This window comes from Phaethon aethereus, assembly GCF_964289735.1.
Source record: "Phaethon aethereus genome assembly, chromosome: 12".
Classification (NCBI taxonomy): domain Eukaryota; kingdom Metazoa; phylum Chordata; class Aves; order Phaethontiformes; family Phaethontidae; genus Phaethon; species Phaethon aethereus.
This window is the reverse complement of record NC_138588.1, coordinates 21,668,373-21,682,203: the sequence shown is the minus strand read 5'-3', so window position 1 is coordinate 21,682,203 and position 13,831 is coordinate 21,668,373. Positions and strand designations below refer to the sequence as shown.

Genomic DNA, 13,831 nt, shown 5'->3' with positions numbered 1-13,831 from the left:
CATTTCACAATTGTTCAGGGAGCCCTTGGGGCCGGAGGGGGGGTGGGATAGAGTTGTTTAAGCGAGATCTCAAATTCAATTGCCATTCGGGAGCCACGCCGGTGGCCGCCGGGCTGGTCCCTGCAAGGCCAGGTGACACGGGGATGGCTTCAGAGGACATCAAAGAGAGGAGCCGGTGACCCAGCTGGTGAGATGCTCATTCCCAAAGGTGGATTTTAGCGGCTTCAGCCAACGCTCGGAGAGGCAAAGCCCGGTCCCACGGCCGAGCCAGGCAACTTCAGCCCCCAAATTCCCCCAAACTCCGTGTCCCAGCCCCAAAGTGAGATGAGAAAAGTTGGATTGCGGCCACTTGTGCTCCTCTGGGAAGGGTGAGGGCACAGTCCATCCCATCCCTTCCCTCCACCGGCGACTTCAGAGCCCTCCCGGGGCCAAAGCTGCCCCGGCCAGCCCTTGCCCAGAGCTTTCTGAAGGCTTTGGTCAGCTTTCTGGCAAAGCTGAGCTTTTTCCAGCATGAAGATCTCATGCTGTCCCCAAGTTCCCCAAACACAAGTGCTGAGGAGCCCATGCGCACCCCGGATCATCCAGCCGGAGGCTGGGACCTCCGGGAAGTCTCTGCCTAACTCTTCCCCCCGGGACAGGCTCAGCCCCAGGGGACTGAGGACGCCGAACTCATTGCACCGGTGAGCTGACGCGGGAAGCCCTGCGGCTGGTGAACTCGCAGCACCCCAGCCCACGGCTCTCCCCACCCCCTCGGAAAAGCCCCTGCCCAGGGCAGGGAAAGGTCTGCAGGAAGTTTTTTCATCCCTCTCCAACAGCCTTTTCCTCCCTCCTCCCAGCTCAGACAAGGCAAGGCCCCTTCTCATCCAATCCAGGCCCCCTCCGCTCCCCCAAATCCCTCCTGCACCCCAACCTCCACCACCCTGGGGAGAGCCCAGGAGCTTCGCCAGCTCTTCACGAGCCCTTTTCTCCGCAAAGCTGGAGCCTGCAGATAATAAATCCACCGCGGAGATCATAAACACATCAGCAAACCAGAAGAGAAGCCCCTTTCACATTTTAAAAGCAAAGGCAGCTTAAACATTTAAGCCAAGGAGACCGTTTAAGGTTATTTTTAGGCTCCTGACTCCCCCCAGCCCCTTCATTTCAAAGCAAAGGCACCTGCTGCACACCAAGACCCCCCCCCCCGGCCCCCAAGCCAGCAAAGGGGAAAAAGTCAGGAGTTTGCAGGATCGCACCAAAACCCGCCGACAAAGTCGTGCACCGGCACGGCGAGCGGCGCTGGGGGGGTTCGGGGCAGCGCACCCCATAATCTCAGCCCCTCTGACGCTGGGAGGGAACGAGCATCTCCCAGGAAATCCACCCCCCCTCCAGGATTGCTACCCGAAAGGGAGGCGAAATCCCCGCTTAAGGGCAGAGCTTGGATTTTTTCGGGGGGCTCCTGCACCCCCAGAGCAGGATTTGCCCCACCGTAAGCAAACGGGCTGCAGATTGAAGCTCGCAATTACAGCCCGGAGCAATCAGCCCCGCCGGTTCGTTAAGCCCGGCTTCCCCCGCGACCCCAAGTTCGCAAGAAGCGACAACAAAAAGAGGGATGGGAGGAAAGAAAAAGAAAAAAAAGAGAGAAAAAACCGACACCCCCCCCCAAAAAAAAGTTACCTTCTTCCAACCGGAGGCTTGGCTCGACGGGGAGGCTTGGGAGAAGCGTGGGCCTTGCTAAGCGGGGTCTAAAGCATCCGCTGGCGGGAGCGGCCGCGCGAGCTTAAAGGCAAAGTTCAGAGCACCGGCGAGGCGGCGGAGCAGCTCGCGGCGGCTCGGGGAACTTTATCCCCTCCATCGCCGGGAGGCCTTGGCTGGGGGCCACCCTGGGGCTTAGGAAATTAAAAACAACCAACCCCGTGCTCCCTTCTCCCTTTGATTAGGCAGAGGTTTTTCGGGAGAGGAGGCTGCTCGAACCCAGCCCCCTTCTTCCCCAGCTCGGCTGGGTTTTAGCTGCTCCCTCCACCCCACCGTGACGAGATTTAGGGGGGAGCCCAGAGGCCGAGATGCCGCCGTGTCCCCTCCCACGGGATGCAGACAACTCCGGGGGTAAATCAAAGGGCCGGCTCCTTCCTGGTGTAAATCGCTTGAGCCCCACCCTTGTCCCAAACCGTACAGATTTCTTTGGTTTTGCCCCCACCCAAGTGCAGCTTGGGAGGGGTGGGAAGAGGGAAGGAAAGTTTTGGATCGGCGCAAGCTTGGGCACACCATCACCAGCGCATCCTCTCCGCAGCCCCTCGGAGGTGGCCGGATCCTGCCCGAGGCTCACACGGCAAGCGCCACAGGGGCGGAGGGACAGTCCCGCAGCGGCGGCAAACAGCCCGGAGGGGGTGGGAAAAGGATGCAAAACACCTGGGGGAGCAAACCGGGGGGCTGCTTTGCTCCAGGGGCGAGGGCAGGAGTAACCAGCCCGGGGTGGGTGCGGGCAGCTGGGAGAAACAGGCAGCGGCGGGTGCAGGCAGCTTTGCCACCCAGCCTTTCTCCATCTCCTCCTTGGCCAACACGTGCTTCCCGCCGGCTACACATAGTCCAGGAGACAGCAGCTTACAAAACAACCACCCCATAATCTGGGCAAATTCATGTGACAGCAAGCGAAGCAAAGGAAAATTAATCAAGGTTGAAGATTCAGCTTAATTTTTAGCCAAAACCTTGTGGCAATGCTGAACAAAGTGACCCGCAGGTTGCTTTCACCGCCCCCCCCCCCCCCGCCCCGCCTTCCCTGGGGTTGTTTTTAAGTCGGAAGCGCTGGTATTCCAGCTTTGGCTTGCGGTTGCCACCCCGGCTCCGGTGGCATGCCGTGCCGGCGGGGACCAGGCTGGCAAGAGCCCCGAAGCCGGAGCTGGCGGGCAATCCCAGGTGCCGCCTCTTGTGCTGGATAAGCATGGAAACGGGATGGTTTTCCTGCTCCTTCCACCCTTCCCAGTCCTAAGCAGCAGCTGCAGGGTACGGAGACCCTCCACAGCTCCCTGTGCCTGTCCTTAGCCTCTGCCCCAGACTAGGTCTCTCCCCCAAATCCTTTTTCTGCTGGTGAAGTGCCCTCTCTCTGCAGGTGCTCTGAGCCTGTTTTATCTTGTGGCATCGGGTAAGAGGCTGGAGAGGAGATTTAGATGCAACCCAGCAGCCAGAAGCAAATCACTGCTTCTCACAGCACCCACGGGGACCCTTTCCCTAAGGGAAAGGACTTTTACGTGGGGGGAAAGGAAAAAAACAAACCACACAGAGCTAAGGAACCCACCTTTGGCCAAAACACCCAGCTCTCCTCACTGTCACCCAGCGTTCCAGAGCCAAACCCCGAGCTCGTTACACAGGCAGAGCTCCAGCCACCAAAGGTCACCTCTCGTTTTACACCACGCAACCAAAACAGACCTCACAGCGTCCTACGAATCAACCTCATCCCCAACAAAGCCCTGAAAACCAGTATTTAGGGTCGTTTGGGGGGGGGGGGGGGAAGAAAGGGTCTCATCCCCGGGTTTGGTTGTGCCTGGTGCCACAGCTGGGAAAACGCTGCACGAACGAACTGCACCCTCGATTAGATGAGGGGAAAATTAGTCTTCGATGATGCCGTCGTTAGCGGCGGCTCCGCAACGCATTCGCACGAGGGCGGGGAGGAAACGAAGCAGGCTGGTTAGGGATGAAATGGTTCTCGTTCCCCCACATTAGAGCCTGGCAGGGAGGAAACTTCCGGAAGCACGCGGGAACCAAAGGCGGAGGAAACTTCCGGAAGCACGCGGGAACCGAAGGCACCATCCCGCACCGGTCCGGCCGCCGCGGCTCCTCCCTGGCAGCGTCAAGGAGCTGCAAGACACCAGGATTAATTTTTAGGGAGTCCATCCACGGCCCACGCACCCTTCCAAAGGGATTCTTGGAGGTGGGGATTTCGGTACAGGTCTTGGTTGGCTGCCTCACGGGTCCCTGGGGCTGTTCCCATACTAGAAAAAAAAGGAAAAGTCTGAAACAGGGTTTCAGATGCTGTTTTATCCCCCAGCCTGCTCCCCGCTAGGATAACCTTGTTGTTCCAAGCCTGCACCGGCGTGAAGAGACTGGAATGTGGGTTTTTTTATATGGAGCACGGAGCTGTCTTAGAGAAGGGCCATCTGCTAGCCCGACTCCGGCTCACGTTTCGCGGGAAACATCCCGAAAGCTGTGGGAACGCGCTATTCTCAGCGGCGACGGGGGAATGAGACACGACAGGGACTCTCGGTTGCTGCCTTAGGCTCGCCTGCAGAGTTAGCGGGCGTCAGGATTAGGTGGGCGAATGCCCCCTTAGCCCTTTCGGAAGCTGGTCTAACAGCCGAGCACTGCTGGCCAAGCTCATCCCATTCCTCTCCCTTGGCTTGCCCAACCCCATGCCGCAAGCGAACCCAGCCAAAAACCTGCCTTAAAGGCAAACCAAAACCTGGCTGCGGGCTTGGCTGCCCAGCTCCATCAGCGGGAGATCCAGCAAACGGCCCACAGGATTGTCCCAGCGGGATCACCACCACATGGGAGCAACCAGCGCGGCTTAACGCCGTCCTCAACGCCAGCATCTCCTGGAGGCTCCGCGACATCCAAACCCCTTTGCGGCGAATTTGCCAAGGGAAAGGGCTCAAGGAACCATCAACTCCCGGGCTGCGGGGGAGTCCGCACCCCGGCTCCACGGGCACGCCGGTGTCGGCATCGCTCGCCGTCACCCTGGCTACCCCGGGCTGCTTGCTGGAAGGCAGCCACCGCTTCGTATCCAGTTACCGGGTTTCCCAGCAAACAAACCGGAGTTGAGCGGCAGCAGAGCCAGCTGGGCTCAGAAGCCTCCCGCAGGCTGCCAGGAGGGCTCGCTCTGGGGCAGAGACCCCCACGGGCTCCCCTCCAGACCCCATCTCTCTCCCCATGGCGGGCAAGGCAGGGGAGCCTCACGTCCCCCCGAGCCTGCAGCGCTCCCGGCTGAAGGCTGAGGAGAAGACCCTGGATTTTGAGTTTGAGGTGGTCAGCGCCCAGTTTAACCGGCGGGGCCGCTACGCCCTGCGGCTCACCGTGGAGAACCCGCTGCTGCGGGGCTCCGGCGTCCGGCTCCGCATCAACAACGGGAAGGTCGTCCAGAGCAGCACTGGCACCGCAGACACCGTCGAGCAGAGCAACCTCAACCAGATCTACTCCTTCCAGAGGAGGAAATTCACCTTCAGCCTGCCTAGAGGTAAGAGGCTGGATGCCACGGGGATGGGCTGACAGGGGAGGCGACCCAGGAGCGTAGCCTGTCCCACACTTGCAAAGCCCCGTACCGTGCTCACACCTTCATCCTTGCCAAAAAACCCGGAGCCGGAGGTCAAAGCTGCCTGAGCTTAGAGGGGAGGATGGGACAGGTCCAGCTTGGGGAAGGGGCCCAACACCAGCACCCAAGATCCAGCTGTGCCCAGGCTGGACAAGCCGTTTGCCGGCGTTCACAGAGCAGAGCTATCCAGGGCTCCTCACGGATGAGCCCAGGCAGATGCTCGTGGGACCACCAGCCCTGCGTGGCGAGGCTTCGCCTCCCCGCTACCCCGGCAGGTTTCTGCGAGAACGACAAGGACCACGACGTGCGGCTCCGCATCGAGGCCCTGCGCTTCCCCGGGAAGGTCGAGAGGATGAGGAGCGGCAGGCGGGTGGGCGAAGCCTTCTTCGCCATCTACCCCCGCACCAACCGGCCCCGGACGAAGCTCTCCACCGGGAGGGACGAGGACCGGTACCGCTACGGCGCCGCGACGGCTTTTGCCCTGCGTCCCTGCGCGAGCGCCGGCCGCCCCCCGCCTCGCCCCCGCCCCTCTCCCCCGGCGCCCAGGAGGGGGACCGGCAAGCGGCGGCCCCGCGCCTGGGCATCCCCGTCGCCAGCCGCTCGCTCCGTACGCCCGAGCCGGCTGACGGCCCGCTGCCCGCCCAGGTAGGAGCCCCCAGATTTGGGGGGGGGCGGGGGGGGGTGTCAGAGATCTCGTGCTCCAGCAAAACAGGAACAGACCAGCCTGGCTGGGGCAGGGTCCAGGTAGCCCCACATGGCCACCACCCACCCAAAGCCCCCTCCCCTTCCTGGCTGGGGCAGAGCAGCCCCTCCAGCAGGGACCCCCAGCATCACTCTGGGCCGGTGCTCCCTATATTCCCCAGGCAGCTGGGAACTGGGCAGGTGATCCCTATAAAAGATGGAGGGAGGGCTGGGCTGCTAAAAAGTTTATTAATAAGATAATTTTTTAAGCCTCAATAGGTTTGTGTTTTTCTTTTTTTTGTTGTTCTTTTTTCTTTTTTCCCTTTTTTCTTTTTTTTCCTTTTTCCTTTTTTCCTTTTTTCCTTTTTTCCTTTTTTCTTTTTTCTTTTTTCTTTTTTCTTTTTTCCTTTTTTCTTTTTTCTTTTTTCTTTTTTCCTTTTTTTTCCTTTTTTCTTTTGTTTCTTTTTTCTTTTTTATTTTGTTTCTTTTTTCTTTTTTCTTTTTTCTTTTTTGTTTTTTCTTTTTTCTTTTTTCTTTTTCCTTTTTTCTTTTTTCCTTTTTTCCTTTTTTCCTTTTCCTTTTTTTCTTTTTTGTTCTTTTTTTTCCTTTTTTTTTTTTTCTTTTTTTTTTTTTTTTCTTTCCCCCCAAGGCAGTTGGGGCTATGGAAAAGCAATGGATGCACATGTGGGACCTCTAAGTCTAAAATAAATGTTTTTGGAGTGGTTATGGCTGGTTTTAGTGTGGGGTTTTGGTGGGTTTTTTTATTATTTCTTGTAGAAGTTCTGCCCTTGAAGGGTGAGGCCCTGAGCCCAAGCATTAAAGGATGGAGCTGGGATATGGGGGGACACTGGGGGGACAGGGAAAGGGCTGCTGGAGCCCAAAGCTGGGTCTTCAAACCCCTTCTTTTACCCCCCAGAGGCTGCGGGCTGAGCCGGCGCTCAGCTCCTCCCTGGAGCTCCCGGGTGACTTGGCAGGCGAGCATCCTTCCTCCTCCTCCTCCTCTTCCTCTTCCTCGGTGCCTGCCCCTGCTGCACCGAGCCACGGCAGCTTCCGCCTCTCCTCGCCCGGCTACAGCCCGGACCTGGCCTCCCGGCCAGCACAGGTGAGTGCAGCTCACGGAGAAGACGCCATCCTAAATTAATAACAAGATCTTATTAATTCCCAGTAGCTTCCCGTTAGAGCTTTGCCGCGCCGGCCAGGAGCCGGAGGGCTGCGAGGGGACGCGGCCACCTCCAGCCCGCTCCCAAGGCCGTCGCATCCCCAGCCTGCTCGCGGGGACGGGGCAGCGAGACGTCCCGCTTTGCGTTTCTAGTACGGAAAAGGCAAGCTGGCCCTCCCCAGGCAGGGGATGGTGTCACCTCGAAGCTTTTAAAATGCTGACTGCGGGTGTCTGGGGCCGAGGCATCTCGAATGGTCCATCTCGCAGCTCAAACCCAGGCTTCGAAAAGCTGCAGAAACCGTCGGGCAGGGCTAACGCAGCCCGGGAGGCTGCGTTTCTCTGTAGTTGTGTTAAAAGCTGCCTAAATAAAGGAGAAAAAAAAAAGCCAACCCTTGCCCCGGGGGCTCCGCTTCCCGCCTCTCACCGCGAGAATAACGCGTCCGTTGATGAAGACATTGCCTACGCCGCTGGCAGAGGTGTAGACCTGTGAAAACATCGCCGGGTCAGAGCACCCAGGGGCAGGAGCGACCTCGCGAACCCTCCCCGGGCACCCTCCGGGCTTTTTTCTCCTCCCGGGGAGTTCCTCATGTCCCCCTCCCCGGGGCAGCCGCCCGCTCCCTGCGCCGCAGGCAGGACGCTGAGCGCCGCAGCCCCTCGGGACCCCGCGGCGATTCCTCGCCCGCCGCCGCGCTTGGCCCCTCTCGCTTTCCCAAGCGGATGCGCTCTCCCCCGGCCCCCATCAGCCGAAAATTTACTGGCCGGAAGCGCTTATTAGCGAGGAGCGATGGGGTTCGCTCCGCAAACGTCTAGACGTAAACCCTTCCGAGCGGCGGGAATCGAGAGCAATGGGCAGGGGCGCGGAGCGGGACGCTGCGGAGCCGGGCCGGGGGCGTAAGGCGAGGCGTTAGCAAACGCCGAACGCGGTCTTGCTGCTGGGACCCCCGGGGGGACGCAATAAATCACCTGCTGCTGATGGCACCCGGCAAGGATCTGCCAGGTCGGTTTTTATTGAAAAATTAAATAAATGTTGATTTATTTAATTAAATAATTAAATTTATTAATTTAATAAATTAATATTAAATTAATGTTAATTTATTAATGTCCGTCCGGGACGGATGGACACCGACGTTGGCTCCCCGCCCTCCTGGGAGGGCTGGAAAATACGCTGGAGGGTGGTTGAGCTGTTGCTGGGTTGTGGGGAAGGGGGTTTGGACCAGGTGGAGCCGGGAGGGAGTTTGAATCTCCAAAAGCTGGGATGCTGCAGCCCGGAGCGAGTGGGCGTTGCTTCTCCGCCCGGAGCTGGTTTGGCTCCTGGTGACCCAAACCCGAGCGTCTCGAAGCATCGCGTGTTGAACCCTCAACCGAAATTCGAGAGCCTAAATGTCTTCCTAAATTCAGGCAGGACTGGGGTGGTCGGTGGTTTGGGGAGTCAGGAAGGCTGGGGCACGGAGAGGGGCAAACGTCAGAGGGGTGAGGGGTCCCGTCGCGGGGCTGCGGCTTGGACCGGCATCCTGGGAGATCCGGATGCTGGGATATTGCGTCCCTCCGTTTTGCTTTCCCGAACGGCAAAGGCAGGCGGGCGCGTCCCAGCGGGGTACCCGCTCCTTGGCGCTGCCTCCGTGCCGAGCATCTCGTCCGCGGGCTGGTGGGGGTGATGGATGGGTGCTGAGCTCCTCCCGAAAGGCCGAGGCAGGGGGATAACGATTTTCTCGTCTCACCGCAACCTGCGGGTAATGTATTCCGAGGCACGGAGCGGGAGGCTCCGCTGGCTTTTCAAATGCCTCGTGCGTCTTGCAGAGCCAGACGGCTCCCTAATTGTCCCGGAACCCGGGCACGGCACCGAGCAGGTCGGTCCCTGAGGATGGTTGAGGTCCAGCCTCGGAGCCATCAGCCCTCGGGGGGACCTTCTCCCTCAGGAGAGGGGAGTGGGCTCGCCGGGACCCTTGGGGCCTTTTGCAGCCGAGCACAGGGCTCAGTTTGGGGGAACTGTGGGCAGAAGTCGGACCCTTCCTCGGGCACCCATCGCCATTTCCCTTCCAGCAGGCCCACGTGGCGCTGAGGAGAAGAACCAGCTTTCAGAGACCTCCTTGGCACTTGGACTTGGTCGCAAGCCCACAAGAAGGTGGTTTGCTTCCAAGTATCCCTGGACCAGCTTGGCAGCGAGGCGCCCATCCCAACCCAGCGACCTGTTGCCGTCGGGGCACGAGGCATCGCCGCCTTTCTCGCCGCAAACGAATGGGTTTGCGCCCAAGCTTGCGCTCCCGCGCGCTCCCGCTCGCTCCCCAGGCTGCAAGAGCGCAGGGGTATCGGGCGAGACGCGGCCGGCGCTTCCCGTGGTTCAGCGCAGCCCGTCCGCGCCTGCCAGGCCGGCTGGGACTTTCTCACGGAGCTTCAGGGGGTCTGAAAAATGGGACCAAAAACCTGGAGCTGGCTCCATTTCCACTGTGCTTTATCCCTTTGGATTGCCCGCGGAGCTGAAGTGCTTCCCGAAAGCGTGCGCGGGTGCAAAGTGCCTCGGTGTAACACGAGTCACAGGGACGAGCGAAGAAGTTCCCCGGGAATAAAGATGACCTTTTTTTTTTTAATTATTTTTTTAAAGGAGGATACAGAAATTAAATTCAGGCACGGGGACCCAGGGGAGTCTGAGCTACAGCTGGACTCATTTTGGCCACTTTTTGGGGGGGCATCTCAGGGGTCCCTTCCGCACCGGTCTGGCGTGGAAGGCGGGCTGCGAACTCGGTTAACTTGCTGGTTCTGCTTTTCGGTCGGGAGCAGAGCCCAGCCCTGGCCTCTCCAGAACATTCCAAACCAACCCCAGACCCGTTTGCAAGCCCGGCTCAACCAGCTGGGGCTGCTTTTGGGCTGAGACGTTGCATTTCCGTCCGTCCGTCTGTCCGTGGCAGGGAGAGCAGGGCTGCAGGGGCAGGGCGAGGGTGCCCGTGCCGGGATGCGGGTGCCCGTGCCGGGATGCGGGTGCCCTTGTGATGTGCCCCATCTTGCTGAGCGATGATGGTGGATAAAAGCTTCTGTCTTTCCCCTCGCCGGCACGGCACGGCTGGGGCAGAGGTCTCTGTTAGCGGGTGATGGATGGCGTGTGTCTCCCGGCCGGCTCATCCATCACTCACCCCGATGACAGCGGCCATCACAGGGAGGGTGGCAAGGGTCCGGCCCTTCTCCCCAGCCTGCCGCCCTGACGCCGGGGTGAGGGGCTGGAGCCGCCTCGGCTCGCTGAAAGCCCAATGAGGCTGAAAAACAAACTTTGCTGGCAGGGCTCACCCCGGGGATGCGGGCGAGATGAATAACGCCGCTCCGGCGAGCAATTTGTAGGGCTTTGAAAAGCTGTCAGCCCCGGGAGGAGCGCGCCTTGACGGGTTCATCGGGGACGTCGCCTTCCTCCGGCAGCGTCCCGGCTCTCGGCATCCCTTGATCATCCCCGCTCCGTGCCGGAGGGAGCCAGGAGCAAAAGAGGATCTGAGGCAAATGGCTTCGGGGTACTGCTTTGCCTAGCTCCGATTTACTGAAAGTTGATTTTTTTTTTTTTGAGGGGAGTGAAAATGCATGTTCCTAGTGATGCATCGCAAGGAAATTACATCCTCTAGCATGACGTTGGGGAGCTGAGGCTGCCCAGCTTGGTCCAAAAGTCCCGTTCTCCGCATGCTTCTCCCTGCCCGGGTGGAGATGTGGCATGGAAATGGGCCAGTGCAGAGCGGCAATTCACATTTTCCTCGCTAAAATGGAAAAAAATCTTCTGGGATGGAGAAGACGGATCCTCAGGAGGTTTTCCAAGCTGCTTCTCCATTTGCTCGTCTGCAAAGCACAAACTCTTTCAGTGCTCGGGGGGAACACAGGCAGGAGGAGCGGCTGCTAGCTCTAATTCCTGCAATTTAAGTCATCATGTCCCTTTAAGTGTCAAATAACTGCCTTGATGAGAAAAGTAAATGGGGTTAAAAAAGAGAAAATTGCTCCATTTTAAGAGGTGGGGGGGAGGAAATTGCGCTGGTGCCGCTGACAAATACAGAAAGTGTAAAACTCTCCTAATGGAGCAGACGAAGCAATGCTGGGCTGCCGGCCCATTTAATTATTTGACAGGTGAATTGGGAGTTTTCTACATAAATGGAAGGAAAATGAATCTGACAAATTTTAGCCCAAAGGGATTCCTGGTCGGCAGCAACAGAGTCGGCTCGGGGTCGGCATCCCCGTGTGCCGATGGGGGAGAGCATCCTCCCTCCCGACGCCCCGAAACTGCCCTGTGATCTCTAATGAGCCCCCACAGGGTCCCCTCGAGGAAACAACTTGCTTAAAAATAATAATAATAAGGAGAATATATCAAGCTCAGCCCTCACCCGAGGAAAAAATCCCCGCCGTCCCCGCAGCTCGACTGGGAAACAGGAGCCGGGGTGGGAGGAAGAAGAGCGCTGGTACCGTTTTCATCTTCCTTTTAACCCTAATTGCGTTTGGCCGGCTCCCCCGAGCTCGTTCCGGGCGACGCGTTCTTCCCGGCTAGATTGCTTTCCTTGTTTTGCTCATTGGAGACAGGCCGGGGCCTGTGTCCTGCCAGCGATGCATTAATAGAGCCTCAAATGAGATTTCACAGCCTCAAATCTGATTAGCGCCGAGGCTCCGGTCGCTTTGGAGAACGGGGCAGACAGAGGAGGAGCCGTGATGCTCGTGGGGGGGGATGCAAACCCATACGGATGCGGGGTGTCACGCTGTACCCTAACAGCCCCGGCTGGCGGGGACCCACGTGGAGCCCGGGGACGCGGGGACAGCGGGGCGTGGGGTAGCCGGGATGCTACGCATCTCCCGAAAACCCCGAATTCGGGACGCTGAAACCTTTGGGAGAAGGTTGGTCTGGGGGGAGCAACTGCACCCGCCTCGCCCATCAGCTGCCGGGTCCTCGCTCGTGGCCTGGAAGCCTGTATTTCATCCCATTTTGCTGCCTGGTGACGTCTAAAATCCCCCTCCCCATCCCAGTTCCCCCGTGCCCGGAGGCGCGTGCTTGCTCGCCGCCCGTGAGCGAGCCGGTCGGCCGGGAGCCGGCCGTCCACCCGCCTTGTCGGGGATGCTCTGCGGCGTCCCGGGGGCTTTTCCGTCCCAGAGCCCTGGGGGTCCAGCCCTGAGAGGCGGCTGGACCCGCTGGGGCGTCCCAGGGGACACCTGGGGACCCAGCACCCTCCGGCTGGCGTTCGGACCCGCGGCGGCACGGCGCTGGAGGCGGAACCCGTGGCCGGATGCCGCCGCTTGTTTAAGGCCAAACGGCGCTTTATTTCCCGTCCTCTGGGCTGCCGGGGAGGGGGAAGCGGTTTGCCGGTGCTTCGCGGCCGTGAGGAGGCTTGAACGGAGCCTGGGGAGACATCACGTAGGAAAAACTCACGCCAGCCCCAGTCCATCTTCGCTCATGGAGCCTACTATTATTTTATGAAGTCTCAGGAGGAGGATAAAGCTGACACGTTCCCAACAGCCGCTCATAAATCGCCCCGGGGCAGGGAGGAGCTCAGGGCTGCGAACGCTTCCCTCCGTAGAGCGGCACCGCTTCTGGCTTTTAGCCGGGGCTGGGGGGCTCGCGGGGCTCACCGGGAGGGTCCCGGTCCGTCCGCGGCCGGGCAGGGCCGGTGGCTTCTCCCGCGGAGAGCAAGCACCGACCTCCTGCCAAGGGGGAAAACGCAGCTGCGGTCTCCAGCTGTGGGCAGGGGCCGAGCCGGGGTGGGGGAGGACCCTGCAGGGCCGTGCCCGGAGGTCCCTGCTGGCCCCCAGCCCGGGCTGTCCTCCCCGAACTAAACGCCGGGCTCCTGAGGCTATTTATGCCTTGTCAGCCCGCAGCCAGGAGCAATTTAATCTTGGCTGAGCGCTGCTGTAGAGGAGCTGCCCGGGCCCCGATGCTGCTTTCGAGACGATAAAGTGTTGATAGAAAAACAAATTACGATGATGGCAGCTCGGGCACCGTTAATCAACCTCCCTCAACGTTGCCGTGTGAATAATTAATAACCAGGGTTAAGGATGCTTTAAGGGCGGCTCGGGGTTAAGGTGCTGCGGGGGATCGGGGCAGCGGATGGCGTGAGATGCTCTGCAGGAGACAGTGGTGCTCTAAAGGCCCTCAAAATGTTTTAAACGTGTCCTTGAGGACATGGGAACTTTATTTTTCCTCCGCCTCGGCAAGCTACAGGTCGCAAACCCCTGGGTGAGAGCACGTGGCTTGGCAGGGACGGCAGCGGAGTTTTGCTTCCCACGGAGTAAGAGAGCTGAAAAAACAAGCGTGGGCTCTACCTGGAGCCGCAGGCACCCTCCTCTCTGGAAGAAATACTGAATTTCCTCCTGGCCTTGAGTAGTGACTGGGTGGGGGTTTTTTTCGGTAGTTAATCACAGCCTTGCTGAGGATTTCGGGTACCAAAGCCTGGCATTGTTCACGCTTGCTATTTTTAAAATGCTTTCTTCTCCTGCTGAGTTTTACTTAGCTTGACTACTGGTGAATTTTCTATTAAAACTCCTTGCTAATTATCGTGCTGTAACCATTGCGAGCGGTAAAACCCACTTGGTTTTTTAGGGAGATGGAAATACAAGCGGTGGGTATGAAGATGTGCGGCTAAGAAACCTGCTTCCGCTATGGGGAATGTGAAAGAAAATAGGGAAAATGCCGGAAAACGCCCCAAAATAGTGATCTGGAGTTGTAAATCGGGGTGCGGTGTGGGACACGGATCCAGCGTCAGAGCCTGTGGGGG

General features: G+C 59.1%; 1 protein-coding gene across 1 annotated transcript in view; it reads left to right on the top strand.

Moving 5' to 3' along the window:
- Positions 1-4,814: 4,814 nt before the first annotated feature.
- Positions 4,815-13,831, top strand: part of CCDC33 (coiled-coil domain containing 33) — a gene marked incomplete at its 3' end in the record, with an annotated part of 38,398 nt that continues 29,381 nt past the window's right edge. The window contains 4 exon segments of the mRNA XM_082005090.1: positions 4,815-5,200; positions 5,551-5,756; positions 5,759-6,189; positions 6,779-7,058. Of these exon segments, the coding sequence (XP_081861216.1) occupies positions 4,897-5,200; positions 5,551-5,756; positions 5,759-6,189; positions 6,779-7,058 (1,221 nt within the window). The 5' untranslated portion in view covers positions 4,815-4,896.